Genomic DNA, 26146 nt, shown 5'->3' on the forward strand with positions numbered 1-26146 from the left:
GCCGATATTAGCAAAAAATGCATATCGATATTCGGATCGGCCTGCACGGGAAAATCCCGATCCGGACTCCCGATCCAGTCTTTTTTTCAAAACTCCGGTCCGTGTTTTCCAGCACACCGATATAGTAATCCATTCCAGTTTTTTTCCCCGTTTTCCCTAAAGTCCGGTCCGCGTTTTCCAGCACACCTAGCGCACACCTTCCGCCTCGTTTAACCACCACGATGTCGCTTTCTACTTTGAAACACGGAGTTGACACTGTATTTTGATAAGCTGTTGCACTCTTCAGACTCGTGGTGTGAGCGGAACTGGACCGGTACCGGAACCGGACCGGCTTCCGCGCTGCCTGCTCGCACAGATCCGCTCGTGCGCACATGCGCTGATGCAGGTCGAGTGTTGTCGATAAATATATGCACTCCTTCAAAACAGCATCAAGCCATATTGTGTGTGTAGTATTAGGACGTGATGACGTCTGTGGGGGAGGATTGTTTTTGATAAGCTGTGGAACTCTGAGTTAACCTATTTCTACCTGAATTTCTATGAACTATTAGGCTGTTGAGTAAACCCATAACTTATATTTTACTTGATAAAATAAGACAATAAATGCACTCATATGTCGTTATAGTGTTTTACAGTATCTGTAGCTATTAATGTGATGCTTATCATTTTCCAGCCATATTTTTCCGGCCCCCAATTTTGGATCATTACCATCAACCGGCACCTTAATAAGTCACTCTCTCCTTGTGATACACTCTGGTTGAACAAAAATGTTGAATGTAAAATTAAATATCTTTAATCTTTAATACATGCTTGGATCGGCCGGTATCGGTATCGGCCGATACTAAAAGCTACAATATCGGTATCGGATCGGAAGTGCAAAAAGCTGGATCGGGACATCCCTAATTTAAAGTGATGGTTCGGAGTGAAATGCACCCTAGGTAATTTCCACCATGACATCCAGCCAAACACCCCCTCAGAAGCATTTTTAGCGATGGACAACATTGGTCAAGATAGGGCGATCAGCTGAATGGCTTAGTACTAGCGCGATTGTACATAGTGTATATCTCGTAAATTACCCCACTAATAATGCATGGAATGTTACCAAACTCCTGCAGTAGTACACATAGGGTCTGTACTCACAAAACGAGGCATTTTAAAGTTTGTAAGTACACCAGGAGTTTATTTAAAAGAACACTTGCCTGATAGCTTCTATCCTCGGCTGCTAGTGGGGTAATTTACGAGATATACTCTATGTACTATAGCGCTAGTACTAAGCCATTCGGCTGATAGCGGCTATCTTGACCAACGTTGACCATCGTTAAAAATGCTTCTGAGGGGGTGTTGGCTGGATGTCATGGTGGAAATTACCTCTGGTGCATTTCACTCCGAACCATCACTTTAAGTAGATAAGTATTTGTGAGCTGAACATGTCTGCAGATGAACTACTGAACAGTCCCGACAGCGGTTTCCTACCTGTAGTACTGCTCCACGGGAAATTTAGTTTTGATGTCGTCAATTTGTGTCCTGACTGTGCTGAATAACTCCCGGGCCTTTGCACATTTACTGGGAACTAGTGAGAGAAGGGAAAAGAGATTGACAGGTGTGAAGCTGAAGACTTCGATCAGTGTCCGTGAACAAGTCCAAACTGTGTGAGACGCTCACTTTCTTTGAAACCAGATGGCTGGTGGACACTTTGGAGAACCGTCAGTATTTCTCTGGCAGTCTGCTCCAGGGACTGGACCACCTTACGGATATCCTGCAACAAAGTCCATTAAAGGTTTTTATTATTAACACAACCATTACATATACATTTGAGGTATTTTCGGTACGATCTTATAATTGATGTTAATTTCACTCAACACGAGGATTTTCACTAAACAATTGTCTCATCCGTGAAGCACTTAAAATATGTATTTCTTAAATTGAAACGTGAATGAAATGTTCGTGTCGTCCCATGCCTCGTTGTCCAGATGGGGATGCTGAACAAGACTGCAGCGTGTGACATCATTTCGCCTGTAGGGGGCACTAAAACATCGTCTTTGCTGACAGAAGCAGCAGCTAACAGTTCACAGCTCACGCGCGTTTTCTTCACAAAATGCAGTCTAGCTTGAATTTAATCTGGTGTCCACGTTAGCGTGGAACCGGAAGTAGCTTTAACGCGATGTCCCACAATGGTGACAACACAATTGTGCATTCTTATCTTAAATAACGTTCACGGGTAGCCGTCGTAGCGAATCACTGCCTGCTAGCTAACACACCAGACTTTTGTCTGTTTGTTCGTTTCATGTTAGCAGCTAGCAACGAGCAGCAGCCTCGCTCTCCATTCACGTTACCTCTCTGACGTCCTGGTCGGCGCTCAGGAAGCCCTGGATGTAACTGAACATCTCGGTCACAGACATTTCTGCGTTCACGCTGCCGATCAAGATCCGTCAAGCAGCTAGTTGCTAAGCTAATCTTAAAAACATCAACGTGCACGAGAACCGCCACCTCTGCCTCGGTGCTGCTATAGTGGCGCGCGGAGATGAGGTCATCGCTTCCGACGTCACGTCGTTGTAGATTATTTATTTTTTGTATAAGAACAAGTAAATACTAATCATGTAATATCATTTTCACAGATACGTGCTTCAAATTAAAATAAAAATACTTTACATAATTTGGGTAAACTGTGGTGCAAAAAGACTATCACCACACTTAATACGTGAATGTGTGTGTGTATATATAATTATGATTGGGAAATTATATCTCTTTCTAAAAGGTGGGTCTTCCAGCAGGTATGTGCAGGTCAAACCATTTGATGAGTATTCTTTTTGTGTTAATTTTGTGTTAATTCATTCATCTATAACCAAAAAATGAGGACCTAATATTTCTCCATCAGATACATTGAATATATTTACCCATAATAATAATCATGATAACAATGTCAGAAAATATATGAGATTAAATTATTCTAATAAAAAACAAATAGGAGAAATGTCATTCAGCTTCAGTGTTTTGATGATTGCTGCTTTTATTCTGGTGGGATAACAGCCACACTGCAGTACCTCTTTCACCCTGTTGATGGAGCCAAAACTATAAGGTTAGCTTCAAGTGTTGCTCGAAAAAAAGCAACATCAAACGCAAAAGTGTGACTATTACCAGCCTCATCTCAAGCATAGCCTACTTGATGTGGCAGCGTTTCTTTTATCACAGTAAAATCAAGCGTACCAGGGACACGCTTTTCTATCCTTAAAGCTCTAAGTGAGGATGACATTTACTGAAATATACTGCTATACTGATTTTAGAGTCCTTTCGTTTTTGAATACCATTTATTTACATTTAAGGGGAGGATCTGTATTCTTACTCCTATGCAAAGGCTTTTCTTTGGGTCTAAAAATAAATTCTACATCATCTAAACATTTCAACTCTATGAGCCCATTTCTGACAGAAAAACAAAAGGTGATGTCATTTTAAAATCCCAAATAAAAAATACACATAATGTACATAATGTACAAGATGATGACATTATCTCATTATTTTTGAATTACTACTTTAACCCTTAGGTCTTCACTTTTGGGACCCTCTGGTATCCCTCGGATCAAATTGACCCGGGACATATTGGGGGTATTAAAAACAATTCTGATACAAAATTTTACTTAATAAACCATTAATATATATTGTCTTTATCTCAATTTCAAACAATAGAGATAACATATATATTTGATAATTACAATCAGTGTCTACTAGAACACAATTATCAAAGGAAGTGATTTGTTTTGTTTTTTTGGATATAAGTCAGAATTGATGTTAAAAATCCATTATACTCAAAACCTGGGTGTCATAAATCATGCAAAAAAGTGAAACAATGTTTTCATTGTGTGTCATGAATTGCATTCATATGTCTGTGGGGCTCTTCCAGAGGCTCTCGGGCTGCTCCAGCGGCTGCTTGTGGTGTTCCTCGTGGTGCATATTCTGACAGAAGGCACCTTCAAATTCACATTCAGAATACTCTGGATTGATATTTGAATGATCCTCACATTCGGAGACATCTTCCTCTTCCAGATCACTGTGTGCCTGACTCTAAAGCTCTAATGCCCTCTGAAAACTGAATCAGTGGGTCATACTGCGATGTAGAGGTATTTATCTCTTTTGTCCCACCACCTTGATGTGCAGGTGTGAGGCATATGGGACAAAGATATGTAGCACATTATGGAGTAACATTCTAAACAAGGGGTTTGCAGGTGGACATGACAGGGTAAAGAGTGCAGGAAAGAAGAGCAAACGGTCTGTGTGTGTGTGTGTGTGTGCATGTCCGTGTGTGTGTGTGTGCATGTCTGTGTGGGTGGGGGCATGTTTCTGTGTGTTTGTGTCTGTGTCTACCATACAAGGGTTAAAAAGTAAATCAAAACAAGAGAAAACCACAGGGTGATATCACACGACGCCAGAGCTAAACGCTGCATTAGCAGTATTGAACTTTTCAGTCTGCAGAAGTATGTTATGGACACTCAGCTACCTTTATGGACGACACACGGTGTGTTTAATGGACTTCTGTTGGATATTCCTTTACCCATCCTTGCCTTCAATTTCTCTCACTGGGAGAGGAGCCCGCATGGACTGTGGGAAATGTGGTTTCATGGGGAATATTTCAGTATTTCAGTGTGTTAATGCTGGAGTGATATTAGGGATTTAATTATCATCCAGGGTGGGGGAGTGTTGCCGGCCTTATGGGTAACCTGCGTACCGGTATGTGAGGTGAGGTGTGATGGGAAGCGTAGTCTCCGTGGATGTGTGTGGATGTGAGAAGCCGCTGCTCCCTCGCTGCAGCCGGTGAAGTTGATGTACAGATGAGTGTTGTTAGCCAGCAGAAGTGTATTAGATGAGCTCAAGATTACAGCCTCACAAGACTGCAGCGTTTGTCCTCTTGTAGACGACTCAATGAAAGCCTCTGGTTGGACGATGAAGGATCTCTCCTGTCATTCTTCTGGTCGTGTCACCCGGACACTAGAAATGCGGGTCACCAGCTGAACGAGCAAAGGTCACGTTAGCATCCACAGCGTGCTCCCAACTAGGGTTCAGGGCCGATAAGCTGGAAAGGTAACACACCGTGACAACAGTGTTTATGGAGGCTTCTGGTTGGACTTATAGCAACACACGGCGACCACAAGATGGTGCTGTTTCACTGCTATCTGAAGTTATCTGAGGGCTTTATGATATCTGTAGGATGTATGTTTAGAATACATTCTAAGGTTGTTTCTATATAGAAGTGACTCAAAGTGGTCCAAGACTGATTCCATGATGATGTGATGTGAAACTATTTGAATTTGATAACTGCAGCAAAGTGACTGAGAACAATGATTTTACACGTTTATGTCCACTCCATGTTTTCAGCTTCTATCATTTCTTACATACAACATTAAAGACAGAGACCAATCGTAAACATAGACAGACTTTTGTCTTTTTATTGGAGGAATGGTTTTGGTGGTCTGATGGTGTACTGTAGACACTGGAGATGTCTCTTCCAGCTGGCACTTCCCAGAATGCTCTCTCCCGACTGGTCAGCTGTTTGCTCTCAGCTGGAACAAACAAACAAACATGACAAAGGTGAACATGTGCTACAATGTGACGTGACGTAGCATGAGTGTTCTTAAACAACGTTAACAAGCGAGGCAACGTCTAGAGGAAATGTTTCCATGAACTAAGACACGACCAGCAGACAGTTTGTCACGTACCTGCTTACCAGGCTTAGACGCTCTGCTGCTTTGCTGCTGGTGAGGAGACAGACAGACTTCATAGAACTGGACGTGATAGGGTAAAGAGTGCAGGAAAGTGAGAGCAAACGGTCTGAGTGTGTGTGCGTGTCTGTGTGTGTGGGGGCATGTTTCTGTGTGTCTCTGTGTATTCTGATCAAATTGACCCGAACACCATATGAAGGATGTAAATGTGTGGGGTATAGAAGCACGTGTGCTACATTATCATTTTTTGTTTGTACATGTTTATCACAGAAAATGAGCTAAGGCCATTGAGTTTCAGGTAGAAAAAAAATATACTTCTACCATTTTTCTTCTTTTAAAAATTTGAAATGGGTCAATTTGACCTGAATACCATACAAGGGTTAAAAGGATGTAATACCATCCATCCATCCATCCATTTTCTACAGCTTATCCTGTATTCAGGGTCCCAGCTGTCATTGGGCGAAGGCAGGGTACACCCTGGACAGGACGCCAGTCTATCACAGGGCTAAGGATGTAATAATTAACACAAAAAAAGACAATCTATATGACCTAATATTTTTGATTTACAGAGCAACATTACGGAATGTAAAATAATTTTAAATATAATGACTTGTACATACCTAATTGTAGTAGCCGTTTGTCAAAACAAATACAAGTTTCAAATCAAAGGGCCACTGATGCACCATGGGTTGTGGTGTACTCGGATGGGAAAAACATAATGTCCAAACAAATGTCCAATTTCAACAAAAAAACGTGGTTTATTTAACTAGAAAGCGAGCAAACAAAGAACAAAGAATAATCCTGTGCCTCTCCCACTCTGTAAAAAAACATTTGTCCACCCAGGTGCATGCTGGTCCCTTACCGACAGCTTACCTATATAATTTCAGCTTCAGCTCAACGTGCCCAAATGAAACAAAACACAGATAATAAACAAGAAACACCTAAACTAAACAAATCATAAACTAGAATATTCATAGAAATCTAATCATAATAAAATCAAATAAATTGATTCAGAATACTAAACTAAACAGCACTAAATACTACCAATAAATAAATAGCTCCAACACTAATACAATATTTCAAACCACGTTCTGATACCACTCAGGTGCGTCCTACTTGTAGTTGCCATATTTCCGACGGTTCCAGAAGGCATCACCGCAGAGAGCAGCTGACGCAGAGAGGCAGTCGCTCCGTCGCCTGTTGCTTCAAATAGTTACAGCTCAGTAGAGGTGAGGAGTTAGAAACCGGCTCAGCAGACTCTCCGTCCCTTCGTCTGAACCGTGCCGTGCTTCTAAATGCCCCGGTTGACTCGTTACCGTGGGACGTTGAAACAATGCGGCTAAGTGCTGTTCAGCAGAGCCTGTGAGATGGAGAAAACCTCCGCAGGAGATGACTGCGTGGATTCAGGAGCCGAGACTGGAGGGTGAGTGAAGCACAAATCCTCAATGTCATATTCATTGATTCTGCATTTATGTTTTTAAATCATTTCAACATTTCTGTCAGGGTAATTCAACTTTTTTTGTGTGGCAAACCGGTCTCAAATCCTCGTTTGAAGTCTTTTTTCTTTTCTGGAAGTGTTTGTATTAATTGTGCTCATGTAACGATGCGCCGAATTAGAGCAAGGATGCGTTTACGGTGAGAAACGATGCTACTGCTTATCGCCTGTCAGATAAGAAAGGCAGCTTTAAATCCACAAGAATGTAGGCCTACATGGAGTTTGGTGTTGGTACCCATCTCTGCGGAGAACAAGGGTAACAAACAGACGGCAGATCGCCTATCAACCCTGTAAAGTGACGTTAGACATCAAGGCTTATTGATCAATAACCAATCATTGGATTTCCTACATTGTGTTATTATGAGTTTTTATGCTGATGGAGGAGGTGTGATCCCAATTATTAAGTAGAAAGTTAAGATGCGTTCTAGTGGAGTTAATTAAGTAGTTGATACATTTATTGTTTCCCTTTGTTTTCAGCTGTTAGACAAATATGTGCTTCAGTTTCTGCTGAAGGGAGGTACGTTCCTGCTGGATGTGTTTTTGTTGTAGTGAAGGACCTGTGTGTGTTTTAGAGGCAGATGCATGACCTTTAACCCCTAGATGATAGTTAAATGTGACAGATTGAGCTAGAAATCTGATTTCCCTTATTTGTCTAAGGTTGGTGTTAAACGATATAATGTTCTCTTCACTCTTATATTGTAGGCGAGTAAGGTGGGAAAAGTAATCAGAACATTAATGGGTCACCTGGGAACATGCTGCTTCATTGGCTGTGAACCGGAACCAAACAATATCATGTGTTTCATGGGAAAACTGCAGAGAGCTTTGAGTGTAATGCCAGGACCGCCCAGCTATAACACAGAAACATGACCTCCATCAGGTCACCTCCACCACCTCTCCTGCCTCGCTCCGCTTCCTGTTTGCAACTGCCACATCCACTGTTTTTAGCCGTTCTGCTCACGTCAGACTGTTTTTGCCATCATGTTTTCGCCAATCACTAATCACTGACTTCATGGCGGCCTTGAAGATGTAATCACAAGGTTGGTGGTTTGATCCCTGGTTCCTATCCGCTCAGTGACCTTGAGTGCTCCTGATGCTTAGGATGGGTTAAATGCAGAGGTCAAACTTCATTTATTATAGGACAATTAGAAAGATAAAGTGTTTTCTGAAAATGATTTTCGGAAAAGTGAAGCCAATGCTAAAGTGTCTTGAAACATTTTTCTTTGCTGGCCATCAGGGGGCGACTCCTCTGGTTATAAAAAAGAAGTCTATGAGAAAATGAGCCTCCTTCTCACTTGATTTATTATCTCGGTAAACATTGTGAACATAAGTTTATGGTCTCAATCTCTAGTTTCAAGTCTTCTTCAACACAACATGATGTTCATTTAGTCGATGATGGTTAATTTGGTCAAGAAGACCACAAAGCAGGGGATGATTTAGGGCGGGGCTACCTTGTGATTGACAGGTCGCTACCATGGTGTTGTCCAGTCTGGAGTTGTCCCTGTTTTCGTCTTACAACTTTAACACTTTCACTGTTGGTTTTCACCTCATGGAAGTTAATTGTAACATTGTGGTCCGAAGAAATTCTTATTCAGCATTCGGTTTTACTTAGTTACACCCTCTTGTGTCACTGCCAAAAACTAGGTTCTAGGTAGAACCCTCTAGAAGTTGAAAGATTCTACCAGGAACTAAAAAGGGTTTCTTGGGCAGGGAGAAGCCAGAGAACCCTATCTGGTTTGAGTTGGCACTTGTGTTCCTGTCCTCAGTAGCAGGAGTGGTGGACGGTGGAACACCTGGAGTACCTGTAGAAAACAGAATGCCGTGTGTGCTGTGTTGTTGGGTTGGTTCTCTCTGAGGGAAACAGGAAGTGATCCGGTTGTTTTTGTGCCAACAATAATACCACTTGGAAACGGTACAGGGGGAAAGTTGTCTGTTTCCACTTTAACTGTAGCACGCCATAAAATCCTCACACGAGTCAGAGTTTGGAAGAGTCAAAAGATTTGTGGCTTTATGTTTAGTGACTTTCTGTGCGTCGGTCCTTCACCACCGAACAGAGAGACGCCTCCCGGCTCACTTTCGAGCCCTCAGGTCACTCTGCAGTCAAACCCTGCGTGCATGACGGCGCCGCTGCCCGTCTTTGCTTCACTGTGCGTTTATTGACTTTGGACGGAGATGAAGCGATGCAGCGTGGCCAGACTGGGAACGCCAACAGAGATGCTAACTGGGAGAGTCCTGCCAAATGAACACACCCAAGGGAGCCATCAAACCAGACCTGGAGCTGCACCCACTGCTACCTCATAAAGTCTTTTCTCCACATGGTCGTTTTGTATGCAGGGACACGTCTTTGACTCTCACCGTGTCCTTTCGCAGGAACGTCGTCCAGTTGATAGTATATTTGTCTCTTCTTTCGCTCCCCTCTGCAGTGCCCCATCGTCTTTCCTTCTTACCTTTCTCCGCTCACCTCTGCTTCTTCCCACACTTCCTCTCTCTACACCACTAATGTCCCTGTTAGTTAGATTGATAACCTCCTGCTGCAGGAAACAGACTCTCTCCTCTGTTTCCTGCTGTCCGGCAGCTCCAGAGGCTTTATTAGTTTAGAGACGGAGACACAGGGAGGCCGTGTGTGTGTGTGTGTGTGTGTGTGTGTGTGTGTGTGTGTGTGTGTGTGTGTGTGTGTGTGTGTGTGTGTGTGTGTGTGTGTGTGTGTGTGTGTGTGTGTGTGTGTGTGTGTGTGTGGAGGAACAGTTTTCACTGGTTGTCAGCTGACTCCCGTGGGACTAATAATGTCACATTATGCATGTGAACTGAGGTTTCATGGACGGTTCGGGGGTTTACATGCAGGATGCAGGCTGGCTCTCTATGTGGACATGCATCTCTTTCACATCACAGATATATGTGTAACTAATTACACAAAACACCAGAATTTGTTCTCTAATCCTGGGAGATCAGATTAGCAGAAATCTAATGCTGCTTCTCTCCCAGTTCAAAGATGGGAGCTTTAGATTAGAGACTTTCTGTGAGTGAGTCCGGCAGCCTACCTAATACGATCCTATTGTTTGAAGAGTAGACATTTTTGGAAAGACCCTGTCTGCTGCAAAACAAAGCAGACTTTTTTTTTCAGCACCAAATGGTCTCAGTTTTCAAACAGTTGGAACCACGTGGTTAATGACCAAAATGAAACTAAAAACGCTACTCAATGACATAGTTAGGTTTAGGCAAGATAACAAATTGGCTAAGTTGAGTAAAAACATCACACTTCAGCTTAAAATCACTATGAAACTACAAAACTACTTTGGTCACAGGGGACATTAGCTTCAGTCTCCTGGTGAAAGTCCTGTGTTTTCGACCCGTCCAGCAGCCAGACCTCCACCCTCCACAGTCCTTCACTCCTTTGAAATCTGTGATACATAAAGAGCAAACGACAAAATACATATTCCCGAGAAATGTAATTCACAATACAGTTTCGTTGTGTGGGAACGTAATTTTAGGAGACTAGGCTGTTTTGGAAATATGCGTATTTGCCTTCTTGCAAATAGTGAGATTAATACCATCCTCATGTCTGCATGTCTGTTAGCTTAGCTTAGCATACGGATCAGAAGTGGGGGAAAGGTGTATAACGAGCACGCCACTTTTAAAGAGGTTTTGTAGTTTAATGTCGTCCAAACTAATGAAAAATGGTGTGCAGGAACCAACAATATGTCCAATTGAAATACAATGCTTTGAATGAAGCCTCCATGTACACGAATCGGTAGATTTAAATTGGGTAACTTGTACTATTTTACTGTGTTGGCCACCAACCAATTCATTTCCTGGATCAACTAATGTTAACGCTGTTCATTCCTGGCAAGTGGACACTTCATTCAGATCCACTTTGTTTGGACCAAAGAGAGAGGAGACAACCATGAATAACTATTGTAACGTTACTGAGCGCCAGTTGGAAATTATACCAAAGATCATTTCATTTAGACTACGCAATGGTCAGAGCACGTTGAAAATTACAGATGGGGACACAGATGGCATTACATTTGGTGGAGAGTGCATTTTGACTTGTTCAAGACTTGAAACTCAGTGTTTAGGACTTGAGACTTACTTGGCACTTTCAAAACTTGGTCCCACTTCTGGTTCCTTTAAGCACAAACAGAGCTGGAACCAAAATGTTCAATTTATGTTGAGTCTGCATCAGGATGTGACTGTGAAATCGAATAATGAGCGTCACTAAAATTCACGTCGATGTACACAAATAAGTGGATTTTCTATAATGACATGAAGACAAATGATAGAACAGCTAGAACAGTCTGCAACTGTAACAGAGCCTTTAAAACCTGTTTGTTGGTATGAATATAAGACAACATCTAGTCTGATATCACGATATTGTTATCAATATATTGACCAGCCCTATATAGTATAAAGCAGCATAAGTACCTGAATATTGTACTTGAGAGCAGTATCACAAAGAGTACCTCGTCCCTGTGTTTCATCCCTTCACATAGAAACCACTAGGAAATGTCTGGCTGCCTTTTCTTTGGTGACCTCTCCTTCTGTTTAGCCGTCTGTCAGCACTTTATTTGAAATATGAGTGTCACCCTTTAAATCACGTTGATTGTACTTCACACTGTAATATAAACTTCCTGTCTCCTCTCCTCTCTGTCTCATGTCCTGTCGTCCCCTGCAGGTCTGATTACAGTCCCTTGTCCTCAACCAGCAGTGAGTAAACTAAAGGCGACATAAAGCGTTGCTAGCGGTGACACAAACACACACAGCTCAGGCTCTTTATCTCGCTAATACTCACTGACAGAATAAATCCACTTTCAGGGAGGATTGTGTTTAGATGCCTGTGTGGCAGGTTTTAGAAAGGATTCAGTGGTAATAACACATTACTTGATTGTTATTTTCTTCCCAATTCCAACTTAGCTTATGTTTATGGTGATGGTGTAGATATGCATGAGACACTACAGGCTTAAACATGTTTTTTATCATTCATTTATATTCCATAACATGTCTTCTTTGTAGTGGAAAGAAAAGAAAACATTCATTTGACTTCTTTGTCTATTTGCATCTGTAGATTTCTCCTAAATACACCATTCAAGTTAAATTCAAGTTACCATTAGATAATAATGCCTCATTTGCATATTAAGTGATCATAAAACTTGTAACAGAAAACAATTGTCTACATGTCAGTAATCAGCAGGGGAAGTTTTGTGGTGATATCCGTTACTTTTAACCTTTTCACTGAACATTTTGCACATTGAATATAGTAAATTGTTGCCAATTATACAATCAATGACAAAACAAACATTCAACTTGATCAGACTATTAAAAGTAACAACTGATGGGTCATTTGACACACTTTGACAAATGACAATGATAGACATCATTTTCCCCCAAATTTGCACTCAGCACTCACAATACTCAGCGTCACACATACGTTGGTTGGGACACATAAATAACCATTTCCCAGGAAAATATAATGAAAGCTATAATTATGTGTGCAAGCCATAGAAATAGAAAAGGAGTAGAAGGGACATTCCCATAGCAACGTAGCAAGAAGGTCAGAGTGTAGCATGTGTGCCATCATGAGCGTTGCAGCGGGTTGCTTCTGTAAACTGACTTGTGGCCAGTGCACTGAGGTGAGGTTTTACAGTAACAACATCAGCCCTACTGACTACAAGTCACATGACCACTGAAAAGAGTTCAATATCCGTTCTACTCCTATTCTATTTCTATGGTGCAATCAATGTGATATCTGTGACCTTGTTCACCAGTTACAAAGAGTTTTTCTGTACTGGCATTTTTAGATTAACCAAAAGGAGATTTGTTACACGCTTAATGGATGCATTTGGTTTGCTTCAGTTTAGATGTCATTTTCTTGGATTTTAGTCAATAATAACATTGTACCGAGTTAAGTCCTGAGATGTGGGAATGCAGCGATGTTGCTAAAAGGACGGGACAAAGAGATACGTTGACGGGTCATTAATTCGATACCTCCACCAAATCTGTGCATAAGGGTTTTATATATTTGACTCCGTCTAATCTAATGAACACATCACTAAGCCTTCGTTTAACATACATAATGAGTAACAAAAAGCTGTCTAGCTCACTATCATGGTAGAGAAGGGGGGAAAAAGGCCTCCAGGAAATATCAGAAAGAACAAATTCACAGATGTAATGATATTTTTTTAACCGTTATTTACAGTAATCATCGTTTTTCATACCTCATTTATGATCTTCACTTAATAAAAGACGTATTCTATGATGCAACAAAAATGTGTTTCTTGACAAAATGTGCGGTAAGGTAATTCCAGTGTGTTTTGCTGCTATTTTAAAAGTTTTAAGCACAATTTGATGATTATCAGGATAATATTGGAATCGCAATTATTTTGGCCAGGATAATCTTGACATGAAATGTGTGTGTGTGTGTGTGTGTGTGTGTGTGTGTGTGTGTGTGTGTGTGTGTGTGTGTGTGTGTGTGTGTGTGTGTGTGTGTGTGTGTGTGTGTGGGGGGGGGGGGTGGGTGTGTGTGAGAGAGTGTGTGTTTTCACTGGTTGTCAGCTGACTCTAACTCACTAACTAATAATGTCACATTATGCATGTGAGCTGAGGTTTCACGGACGGTTCGGGGGTTTACATGCAGGATGCAGGCCGGCTCTCTATGTGGACATGCACGCCTCCTTTACATCACAGATATATGTGTAATTACACCAGAATTTGTTCTCTAATCCTGGGGAGATCAGATTAGCAGAAATCTAATGCTGCGGTCGGTGATTTTGTCAATCTGTGTTCACAGAGGTCATGACCTCTCACCAGTCTGGTTGCCAGGTTTCCCTCACAATGGGAGGATTACATCCAATATTAGCCCATTAATCTGGTCTACAGGAAACTGCGTTATCACACCAGAACCACACGTCTCTCTCTCTCTCACACACACACACACACACACACACACAAACACAAACACACACACACACACACACACACGCGCACACATGCAGAGTGATCTTGGTCTTTCCCCTCATGTTTCCTTTGTCTTTCCTGTATCAGATGAGCTTCTTTCCTCTTCTTTGTTTCATGCTCAGTATAAGTTCATGAGAACCCGTCCTGCAGCGAGACAAACACTGATGAAGACAGGACAGACAGAACAGACGGGACAGACAGGACAGACAGGACGGATGGATGCAGACAGATGTAACAGGACAACATTGAGAAGCCTGTGTGTTTGTCCTCCAAGCATGTCTGTGTTCGTTTGCAAGAGGAGCATGACGCATCGTCTGTTGCCTCCGCAGGAGTATATTTAGGTTCTGCTAGAGAGCTACTCGTGTTTACACAGGTGGTTATAACCCCTGACCTTTGACCCCAGCTCAGACCCGCCAGAAGCCCCCTGCAGACAGACTAATGTCATGTTAAACCACTAGTGTCTGTCTGTCTGGGTTGTCTCTGCTGTAGGTCCTGTGGACCAGAGACTGGAGAGTTCAAATGGCTAAAAGTTGAATCTAACAAAGACGTGAATAGATCATTTAAAGACGTGAATAGACGTGACGAAGGGGAATAGGCAAAATTAACCTCATTCATGTACACACGCAAGTTGTGTGTCACTGTGTTGCCAATCGTCAGATTCTCCTCCTGTCGTCAATGACGCAAACGGATCCTAAATAAATAAAACATGAATGAAATAAAACCACACAACCAAAACAATGAATAAATAAAACCTAAATTAAATAAAACTACACAACCAAAAACAATAAATAAATCAAATAAAACCACTCAACCAATAACTAAAATATGTCAGCACTGTCTTCTAATGTTGGTATTTATTCTGGCATCAGGTTGCATAAACATTTTGGTGAACAAATCCAACAGGACAGATCGAGGTCGTATATCCCTCACAGTCTGCAGCTGCTCTGTGCAGCATCTTTATAGGTTTTAATTCAAGAGGCTTCAACAAACACTTCATCATGCTCAACCTCACTTTCTATTGGTCACACAGCAGATGGGTGTCCATGCAGCGTGAATGACCTTAATGGTTTTCTGCACAGAGGGGGCTGTCAGAGAAATGAATAATTTTAGGTCAAAGGGAGGTTTAAAACTATGCAGAGGTCAGATGCTGAGCAGAGACACAAATATACTACGAAAGGATGCAGATCTGTCGGACAAAAATATGCTGTAGATGTATTTATGACGAAGATGAAGAGAAAAACTTGGATATAAGTCCAGATATATTCAAGTTTTTGCAGGTAATGAAAAGCAAAACAAAAACTGTGGAAATGTTTCTCTTAATAAATCTGTAATGAAAGGAAGTGAATGAAATAAATATGCAACAGTATACTGAGCAGTTCAGTGAGTCTTTTATTCCAAAGACAGGATTGATGTTCGTTGGACAAAAGCCTGGGAGTCACAGGTCAACGTCATCGGTCAGTCCCCAGCAGTCTCTGGACATGTGCATCACTGCACTCATGCTACGAGTGAGGAAGCACTGATGGGGATTGGATTATCTGAAGAAAAATTACAATATTTCATTTGGTAGACGTTAACCTTGGTGATACAGTACTTCCTCTGGATGTTTCACAATAAAAGTCACACTGGAGTCCCAGTTGAACACATTTAATGTGAACATGCAGCAGTCAGGAAAGGTTCACTTCCATGTTAACAAACAAATCTTTCCACCAAATTAAAATAACGTTCTTCACCTGCATTCAGTAGTGGCATGTCAGCTGAGTGAAGCTGGTGGCTGGCTGTGAGTTTAGTGCTTGATTTGATATGCAGCAGAGTTCTCTATGAGCGGAGCATTTTAAATATTGATAAAGCTGTTGATTTTACATTTAACATTTCATTGTGGTAAAAATCTTAATCGCAATTAATTTTGCAGCCCTAGTAAAAGTTAGTATTTTGGGGGTTAGAGAGCAAATTGAGTCACATCAAAATGTGGACTTCAACTACTGAACCTGATATCATCTTGGACCGTCTTGTGACCTGAATGAGCATCAGTGGCTCTTCTCTGCAATGGTTTAGGTCCTGACTAAAAGGCCTAACCTGGTCTGTGGGGTTCCCCAGGGATTCATGCTGAGGCTGGTTCTGTTTTCTATTTACATACTCCCTCTCAGCTACTCAGTCTTACAGTTTCCATTTTTATGCAGACGATGCAAACCCGAAGCTTATGAAAAGCCACCTTTAAGAATTGCTTTTCTGAGATTCTATTATTTTTGAAGGCATTTGAGTTGGTTTTAAAATGCTTCATTTTAACTTAATTTCACTTAAATGGAAGTTAGAGCGTCTTTAGATTCTGTACTGTGAGTTTTTCCCAGAGAAACAGACTATTTTAGGGGTGTAAGGTTACAAGAAGGACTGAAATCCAATCCTTTACATTTGATTGGACAGCTAAAAAGTATGCAGGTTGAGTAAGTAGCTACTGCTCCGCTCACAACCTCCCTTGTTGCTAAAAGTTGCAGTTCGATTGATGGATGGATGTCATTTTATTGGTTGCTAGTAGTTTATGTAATCCTGGAGAAAAAATGACTTTGGCATATATTGTTTAATAGATGCACATGATGTGATCTTAAGGGGTTAAAAAGGCATTGTTCATTTAATCTCAACGTTAAATGTGTTCTGATGTTATTGTACAGCATTTTGTACCTTTGTGAGAGCTGCTACATAAATATATTGTATTATTTGTCCAATGGTCACAGCAGGCTACTTGACCCCCTGTATGTCCGGTCATTTTCTAGCTGAGACCAGCAGCACAATAGCAGAACCAGGAACACGTTTGTTAGTTACCTTCCAAGATGTGAACACGGCCAAGAGCATTCGTCAGTGGATCAAATACTCACCAGAGAAGGAGCCTGTAAACTTTTACTTCCTTCCCTGAAATAATTCTGTGGTTTTGAGTGGCATTTAAAACATCTTCAGCTACATTTTCTCCTCCTTAACATCTGCAGGCGGACAGAAATGGAAGACACAAAGTTGCCTTTTTAGGATATTTTTGATTTCTCACTCCTCCTAATTGCCATGCGTGTTACATTTTTTCTGTGCTTGTCTTTTGTGTTGGTTTGGTTTTGTTCTTCTGTAGTAAACATACAATGGGTTGAGCACATGAGTTCACATACAGTGAACGGTTTAAAACATTAAGTTGTATTTGTATTTATGTTTTTGATGAGAGTTGATAAGGATTTAATTTGTGCATTTCCATTTTTGAAGAGGTGTAAGTCAGCTATGGGTGCTTTTGTTTTTAAACAGATTTGAATCCGCTTGAGTTCTACCTCCAACTTTAGATGTTTCAGACGGGTCAAAATATTGGACTGCGTCAAGCAAAGAAAACTACTGAGGAGTTTGCTGAAACTAATACAATTAGGTGTGTCCAGCACATTATTAAAAACTGGAAGGATAGTGGAGGACCATCGTCTTTGTGGAAGATATGTGGTCGGAAGAAATTCTTGAGTGATTGGGTTCAGAGATCACTTAAATAAGTGGTGAAATAGTGGAAGTAAGAGCATTTCAATTTGCTAGGGAGCATAAAGGTTGAACTCTGGAGCAATGGAAAAGGATCATGTGGTCTGATGAGTCCAGATTGACCCTGTTCCAGAGTGATGGGGCAGCAGGGTAAGAAGAGAGGCAGATGAAGTGATACATTGCCTACGGTACAAGCCTGCGGGGGCAGTGTTATGATCTGGGCTCGCTTCAGTTGGTCAGGTCTAGGTTCAGCAACGTTATGAGGTCAGCTGACTAGCTGAATATACTGAATGAGCAGGTTTTTCCATCAATGGCGTTTTTCTTCCCTGGTGAGACTGGCATATTCCAAGATGCCAATGGCAGGATTCATTGGCCTGAAATAGTGAAGGAGTGGTTCAGGGAGCATGACAGATCATTTTCACACATGGATCGGCACCACAGAGTCCAGACCTTAACCCCATTGAGAATTTTCGGGATGAGCTGGAGAAGACTCAATCATCAATACAAGATCTTGGTGAAAAATGTATGAACAGAATAACATTGCATTAACGTATTGAAATGATGCCAAAGGGAATGCATGCTGTAATCAAAGGTAAAGGCGGTCCAACAAAATATTAGAGTGACTTTTTTTGTGGCCAGGCAGCGTATGTTTTTGTTGTTTTGTCTGCCATCCAGCACATTGAGTTTAAAATAAATATATGGGGTGGAAGTTGGAGGTTCTTACTTGGTTCCTTGCAGAGGTGTTGACTGTGGATTTGAGCTTTTGAATTGAAATGCATGATACCTTAAAGACTAAAAAGTGTGTTCTTTAAAAAGTGTGCCACCACAACCAAGGCTCACAGCAGGTCATGAAATAGTCACAAAATGCTAGAGAAAATAGAAAATATTCAGTGTTGTGCTCATAAAGTGTATGGTTGCTGATCTAAAGGAGTAGTACAGTTATTTTACTGCAGTAAAGTTCCAATAACACATTTTTAAAATTCTCCACGTAGTTTGAAATAAAAGGTGAGACGAGACAACCATGAAGAACTAACTGAGTTACTGAGTGCCAGTCAGAAATTCTTTACCAAAGAACATTTCATTCGAACTATGCAATGAATGAAACATTCGTCGCAGCATTATAAACCTGCAGGTTTAAAATTACAGCCACAAATGGCATTACCTTGTGTCTAATACCCAGGAGCTTCCAAGTAGATCCTAGACCAGCATCTGAACTCTTTTCAACTTTGGCTGCTTGTTTAATGGCGGCTGTCACTGTGCTCTCTCTCTCTGGGTCTGCTGGGGTCAACCACATGGATCGTCTTTTTGGACCGTGTCTGAATGTCATGTCTAATGCTAACATTGTAGCTGCTCCATCAACACTCAGAATGAGGTCATCTAGACATAAATACAGCAGAGACCTTGTTGTTTGGACCACAGACAGTCTCTGGTTTCTCCACATAGTCTGGTCTGGTCTCTGGACTAATGTGAGCTACTATCTAGACCTCTGGGGGACCACAGACAGTCTCTGGTTTCTCCACATAGTCTGGTCTGGTCTCTGGACTAATGTGAGCTACTTTCGTAGACCTCTGGGGGACCACAGACAGTCTCTGGTTCCTCCACATAGTCTGGTCTGGTCTCTGGACTAATGTGAGCTACTATCTAGACCTCTGGGGGACCACAGACAGTATCTGGTTCCTCCACATAGTCTGGTCTGGTCTCTGGACTAATGTGAGCTACTATTTAGACCTCTGGGGGACCACAGACACAGGAGACAACATTTGTTTCCTCCGTTTCTGATTCAACAACGTCAGGACGACAGGAGGAGAATCTCAACACTGATGGGCTTTCACGACACAACGTCACACACATTTATTGCGTGAGTTGAAATATTACAACTTGCGCAAATAACTTGAATTTGCATCTATTTGTGCCTTTCCTTGACTTTGTGTGGAATCCTGCTGCTGGGAAAAATCACTGTGAACTCGTTTTGACCACGTTTGCTTGTAAAATGGCCGTGTTTCATGCTGCTGCCAGTTTTCTCTTTGTCTGGGGTCAACCACATTTTGGATACAGTCCTCGGGTATTTTCAGATCAAGTTTGAATGTCAAAGGGTCCCCTTTAAGCAGGTTTGGGTCAGTTTCCATGCATCAAGTTTGGATCAGGTCCATAATGTTGAACCCCTGTGGTGCTGAAATTCAGCTTCAATGTGAGGGTCTTTACATCTGGGTCAGATGACGAGTGGAGGAACTGTAGCCCTTTTTATTCCTCAGCCCCCAATTTGTGTGAAGGTCACATGACCTGCATTAACTTGTCCTAGCCTGTTGACTGGTCTCTTCAGTAAGCCAACAGTCTGTGCTAACACATCTTATCTATCTGGGTCTGAAGTTTCTGAAATCAGAAAACAGGGGTTCCACAATTTGATCTGATTATTTTTTTCTTCTGTGAAACTCTAAGGTTGTGGCGATCTCACTTAATGTGAACAGCATTCAGGATAAAGCTGGAGTTGTTCTCGGTTTTTTATTGCCAGCAAAAGACCAAAACCAACAATGTGTCCGTCTGTCTCTCAGTGCTTATCTGACTTCCTGTCTCTCCTGTAACAAACAGATCTCCACTCTTAGAAATAAAGGTCCTAACTTGAACCATATTGGGTTCTTCTGCTTCAGCTGATATTCATTCTAAGTAGTTTGATCAGTGGTTTCGCTCATTCTGATCAGAAGAGCCGATCAGATGACTCATTGATTCTGAATTGAAATGTTTCCCATGCTTGTTAGAAACATTGGAAACACTCCGAGAGCAACACTACGACGAGCCCCTTCGGGAGAGCACAGTGTGTACAAAACAGCTGGACACACGTCTATACACTCTTTTTTTTTGTTTAAACATTTTATTAAAGAAAATGATGACAAAGTATGATGTACATTCAGAGACAGTTACAAAGGCATTTTCAGTTTTTTCAAATTATTATTTCTTCTTAACCCCTTAGTTTGGGGTTTTATTCAGCTGCCCGTCTGCCACCCCCATCTGCTCCATTCAGCCCACTGATGTGTCGGTACCGTTGGTACCCGCTGTGTGTGTGGTCAAGAGACAGGCAGGGAGGGAATATTAGCTCTGAGTGTAGAAGTGCAGTGTCATGGTGGACTCCCAAAAAGGGTTCTTTTGAAAGCAAATTATTCTGGTTAGAACGTCTGCACTTCAGGAAGAACCCATTTGGACATAAATCTTTAAAAACGAGGCTCAGTAATTTCCTAAAACAGCTGGTCACTGTAATTTTTTTAGCAAACATTACTTGAACATAAACTCAAATAGAGAGAACATTGTCAGTGTTAGAAAAGATAACGTGGAACAACCCCAACCAGAGTTAACCTTCCTTGTTTGACATTTGGAAATAATGAAACCTTTCTTTACATTTTAATTTGCTTGGCAGCAGTCAAACCAACGTTTGAGTATTGGACCTTTTTTCTTTTTCTTACCAGACGACACAAAGAGGCCCCCGTCTTAAATTTCCTCCTCCAGTTGTTGTGACTTCCACTGAGGGCAGCTCGCTGAAGCTGTGACTGCAGCACTTAAACACACACAGAGGCCTCGGCCGAGTTTTCACTGCTAATCACTCTCATATGTTCAGGGGAAGGCGTGTTGCTTTAGCAGACGTCATCGACAGGCCGTATGGCTGCGAGCATGTGTTGCTGGTTAACACAGAGCGAAGGTAGAAGTCTTTCTCCTCTCTGTAAATGTACTAATTGATTATGTGTATGTTGAGGATGGTTGTGCACATGCACAAGTGTGCATGTAGTCAGAACGTCAGCTTGATGACTGTAATGGATTAAGAGATTAGAGACCATGGCTGGACCGGCAATCTGGCAGTTCTGGCAGAAGAGTCGATGGACTCTTGGGACGATTTGGGCCGCTGAAAAAAAAAAGTCAAAGAAATTCACCACATGCCGCAACACTGATGTACAGGCCTACTAAATAGAATGGGCTGACTCATTTTTGTGTGTGTGTGGGGGGGGGGCTGTAAATCTAATCATAATCAACACCATATCAAGTGGCAAGCGATTCAGGGGTCAAACATAGCCTAACAAATGGAGAAAGACAGTAAGAAGAGAAAAGAAGGTGCAAAAAAAATAAGGGACAATAAGAGGAAAAGACTGGTTCAGCTAAATGTGCAAAGCTAACAGATATTTTGGTTGTCCACCAAAGCAACTGATAGCAGTTAATTAGCTACGTTACCCATGGCTAGCAGCAGCGATGCGGCTACTGACCCTGCTGGTGCGTAATCTCACATGAGCCTGATATTTGCAACTATGAAGAGAATAACGCCCCCTTCTGAAATTGGGCCGGTTTTGTCGTAGTCCGCTCTGTTAGTGACATAATTAAATGAAAAACATGTGTTACGCATCCATAAATGAGCATAAAGTACTAATAAAGACTTCAAAGTCCTGCCCCTTCCGGTGGACCACCTTGGGCTGATAAAAAGAGTCGCTGGATAAAACACATCAGAAAAGATAACGTTACATTAGTGATGGAACGTAGCTAAGTTAGCTAACAAGACAAGCTAATGGCTGTGTGGGTGAGGTACGTTGTGTGAGACCAGAGATGTGATTCACTGAGCGCTTTCACACTAAACTAAAAATACGACAACAAACCTACGACAAACTGAGACTTGACGTGTAATTCATGGGACAATTCGAACAGGATCAAAAAAGTAGTTGTTTCTCGTCATTGACTTTCGCACATATTTTCTATGAAATAATGTCACATGAGAGACACCAGAAGGAGCAGGAATTAGCTTCTCTATAAGACTTCAAGAGTTCAACTTTTTATCATGTCTGAAACTCAAGCAAAATTAGCTTTTTTTCCATTCACGTTAGCTGAAGTTGCAAAAGTAATAACGTAGGACATGCAGTTGATGGACTGACTTGTTATTCCTGTAACAATGTTTGGTGCAGCTGGTATATTGTATCCTAGCTGGTTGAAATCTTCCATGTATGTTAAATATCCAGGTGGATACCAGTCGTCCACGTGTTTCACACGGTGGTTTGATGTCACTCAGAGGTCCAGCAGACACTTTATACTGATTGTAATACGATCAGACAGAAATAAACGGCTCTGTGGCCTTGATCCTAACTCAAACTAATCCTAGAGTCAGTGAGACTCCCAAGAACTGTGGAGTTTTTATGATTTCCCAGGCGTATAGAAAATAAAACAAGAAAAAGAAACTGAGTAATTCATCTCCTTATGAACTGTTGTATCAATGCTAATGAGGCATGTTCTGTCTCCTGAGTGTAGTCAGAGTTACTGGAGATTACACAAGCTGTCTGTACAGTAAATACCCTTACAGCCCAGTGTTTGGTGTCTTGATGGAAGCTACATATCAGAGAGAAAACCTTTCTTGATTCTGCTTTTTTCTTCAGCCCCATGAAGATGAATGAGAATCGGATATTAAATTACGGTAGTTTATTGAATAGGATTAATTTTAAATCAACTAATCAAATCGATTAAAGTTTAGTTTGTAACAATTTAATGCAACAGATAATAAAACTGAATATGTTAATCACTAATAGAACACATCTTGATTTTCCATAATGTAATTATTATTTATGTTCGTCTATTCTGTATGTGTGGACGTCGATTATCATGATTGTGGAATACAACAAAAGACCCAAATGCAGAAAAGGGGGCAGGCAGCTCAAATTAAACATGAAAAGGTGAGTTTTAATAACCAAAACTAGTACAAAAATGCTGAATCTGACTAGAAAGAAAACGGAGGGAACATAAATACAAAGGAAAAAACACAATGGACTGAACTTAAAAAGCAAACCAGAATGTTATGAGGAACACATGTCAACATCGGACTAAGCAGGCGACCTGACACTGACACAGAGAAAAATACAAATTAAATAAACAGAAGCTAATCAGACAAGACACAGGTGGGCAGACATGAGGGCAGGCTGGAAACTGATCAGTGGAAACAAAGGGAACAGAGCAAGCCTGACGAGACTTTATCAACACAGGTGAGACACAAAGACAGGAAGTCAAACTACAAGAGGCAGGGAACTTCTTGATTGATTGGATTGGCTGCCTGGGCCAAGTGTGACATTGACGAGCGGTGCGACTCCACAATTTGCGCTAAAAAGTTGAGAATATTAGAGCTTTTATGCGCATCTAAAAGCCTCTAGAAAAAATGTCATGCAGCATGCAAAAGAGGCGCATACACAAGAAAAAATATTATACAAAACTAAGAAAAGAATAAGCAACTGTACCCTGAGCCAACTGTAGTTACACCTCTAATGGCCACCAACGTTCCCTCGTAACCAGAGCTTAACATTTAGAAAAATGTCACCACTTTGGTCAAGTAGAATCTGTCCTTTTGTAAAGGCCAGTGGGACTCATGAGACTGATCCTGTCCCTGTTAGGCCTCTCTGTTTCATGGAGGGATTCTGGCTGCAGCCAAACAGCCGGCTGTGCCAGGGACAAGAAAACTGCGTGTCCTTCGACGAAATAGGACGAGTCCCCCGAGATGTCAGATAAAGACTGTACGGACATGAGAGAACATGGAGATGAGGAGATACGTGTAACATGCAGGAATGAAAACACCGGTTTAAATATGACTATAGTTTGGGAACATTTCCGCGGAAGTGCTGCTGCATCAGATCAGGGGTTCACAAGGAGGCTACACCTGAATGCAGCGCTCCCGCTGGTCTGGAACATTCCTGTAGGCTTCAGTAATGACCTCCTAATGGCACTAATGAGCCTCCACAGAGGAGTGAGGGAGGGGGGGATGACGGAGTTGGACGTGGAGGAGGGAAATGGAGAAGGGTGATAGAGAGGAGGAGGGAGGGAAAGAACAAAGAGGTAAACAAAGGAAAGGATTATTTGTATAGCACATTTCATGCCAAGATACAGCCCAAGGTGCTGAACAGCAAAACAACAATAAAAACAACAATCACAGCAGTGGCGAGCGGTGACCATTTACTGTGGTCATGCTGAAGTGTCAATACCATGCGCGCCCGTGGGGGGGCATTATATTTTTTAATAAAAAATATAATATGGTTAGTGGAAACAGCTTGTAGTGATCACGTTGGTCCAGAGTAGGCCTACCTTTGATCACTATAAGCGGTTGATTACTAAAACCGAATTGTTATTACAGTATTTCACTTATTTTTTTATGGAGAACATCATCTAAATGCCAGTTGTATAGTTTTTCAATGAGAAAAATTTAACGAAGCGGTCGTCAGCGCGATCCTCTCGTCAGCTCCAAACTCACCCGTCTGCACCTCAATCACAGACCACAGCTGGTTTTCCGCACAGCATTTACAGTAACTCACTGACACGTCTCAGATCAGTAGGCGCTGCTGCCGGTGTGTTTTTAAAACGAACTAGGCTAGTAGCGCCGCAGATTTCTCATTCCCCACCTTGTTTGACTGAGAGTGTTTCGAGATGGTTTTCATGAATGAACAGGCAATATGTCGCTGTCAGACCGGATCGTTTGACGGGAGGGGGGTCGGCTAGCTAGCCATTTATGTTTCTCATACGCGCTAGCTTGAAAGTGACGGACGGAATTCTTTGCAGTCTTTGTGATATTTACTTCAGGAGTAGGCCGACCACTTGAAATTATAGCTTTCTTTTCCTCAAAAGGTCTCCGCGAAAACGGCACTGAACGCAAAGCCTGAATATAATTAATATTTTCAGTCATTTTGACCAGGCTACACAATGAATGAACCACTGACAGTTTCCCGCTGAACAATTCAAACAAGTCATTTTTGCGCATGCGCGTTGGCAGATAAGCTGCTTCACTGACAGCTTTTTTGCCATTCAAAATGCTCATCTACAGTAAACACAGCCTTTAGCAGTAACTAGTCGGTGTCACAGTGCGCATGCGCGAAACAAGCTGTCAGCTTTCCAGCTTTTCGCAAGCAAAACGGGACAGATTAGGCACGGATTTAAGACCAAAACAGTAAAACTAAGGTATTGTATAATTGAACACACTGCCAGATTAATATTTTCAATTATTTTTATTGAAGGGCTTGGGCATGCACTGCATTTATAGCTTATTATGACCGCTCGCCCATGAATCACAGTATGGTCTCAATTAGGGCTGTCAAAGTTAACGCGTTAATCGCGCGTTAACGCAACATCCTCTTAACGCCGTTCATTTTTTTAACGCGCGATTAACGCTCGGTATTTAAAAAAAAAAAAAAAACGCGCATTGTATGATTTATGGCCGTCGGTGGCACCTGTAGTCTTGATCCAGAGGGAAGGTGCGTGTCCACAGGCAGCGGTGTTTCCCCGCGTCCCATTCATTGTCAAGCCGTGCAATGTATTCTGGTAGCGTCGCGGCGAATGTCGAGAGACGGCGCGCGAGTTGGCCGCTCCTCATTTGCCTAAAGTTGAAGTCGAATCTACTTTATGCTAATCAGAGGCGCCGGGCTCGAGCTAGAACAGTCTCATAATTCACAAATGCACACAGAAATTCACAAATGCACACAGAAATTCACAAATGCACAAAAAAGATTTACAAATGTATTTGGGG

The 26146-nt window shown here is 41.8% G+C and overlaps 2 protein-coding genes across 6 annotated transcripts in view; one reads left to right on the forward strand and one right to left on the reverse strand.

The window, feature by feature from the left end:
• The window catches only part of tsn (translin), a 4849-nt gene extending 2344 nt beyond the window's left edge, over positions 1–2505 (reverse strand). The window contains exons 1-4 of the mRNA XM_084023338.1: positions 2331–2505; positions 1660–1753; positions 1471–1567; positions 1305–1327 (exon numbers count right to left, since the gene is read on the reverse strand). Coding sequence (XP_083879464.1) covers positions 1305–1327; positions 1471–1567; positions 1660–1753; positions 2331–2396 — 280 coding nt within the window. The 5' untranslated portion in view covers positions 2397–2505. The remainder of the gene's footprint in view (positions 1–1304; positions 1328–1470; positions 1568–1659; positions 1754–2330) is intronic.
• Positions 2506–6933: 4428 nt separating this feature from the next.
• Positions 6934–26146, forward strand: part of fam124a (family with sequence similarity 124 member A) — a 32893-nt gene continuing 13680 nt past the window's right edge. For 2 of the 5 annotated variants that reach the window (XM_084022500.1, XM_084022501.1), the window contains exons 1-2: positions 6934–7128; positions 11870–11901. In XM_084022500.1, coding sequence (XP_083878626.1) covers positions 7073–7128; positions 11870–11901 — 88 coding nt within the window. In that variant the 5' untranslated portion in view covers positions 6934–7072. Of the gene's footprint in view, positions 7129–7677; positions 7718–11869; positions 11902–26146 lie in introns of all 5 variants that reach the window. The other 3 variants (XM_084022498.1, XM_084022499.1, XM_084022502.1) reach the window with 3 other exon arrangements.

Source organism: Eutrigla gurnardus (assembly GCF_963514095.1).
Source record: "Eutrigla gurnardus genome assembly, chromosome: 12".
Lineage (NCBI taxonomy): Eukaryota > Metazoa > Chordata > Actinopteri > Perciformes > Triglidae > Eutrigla > Eutrigla gurnardus.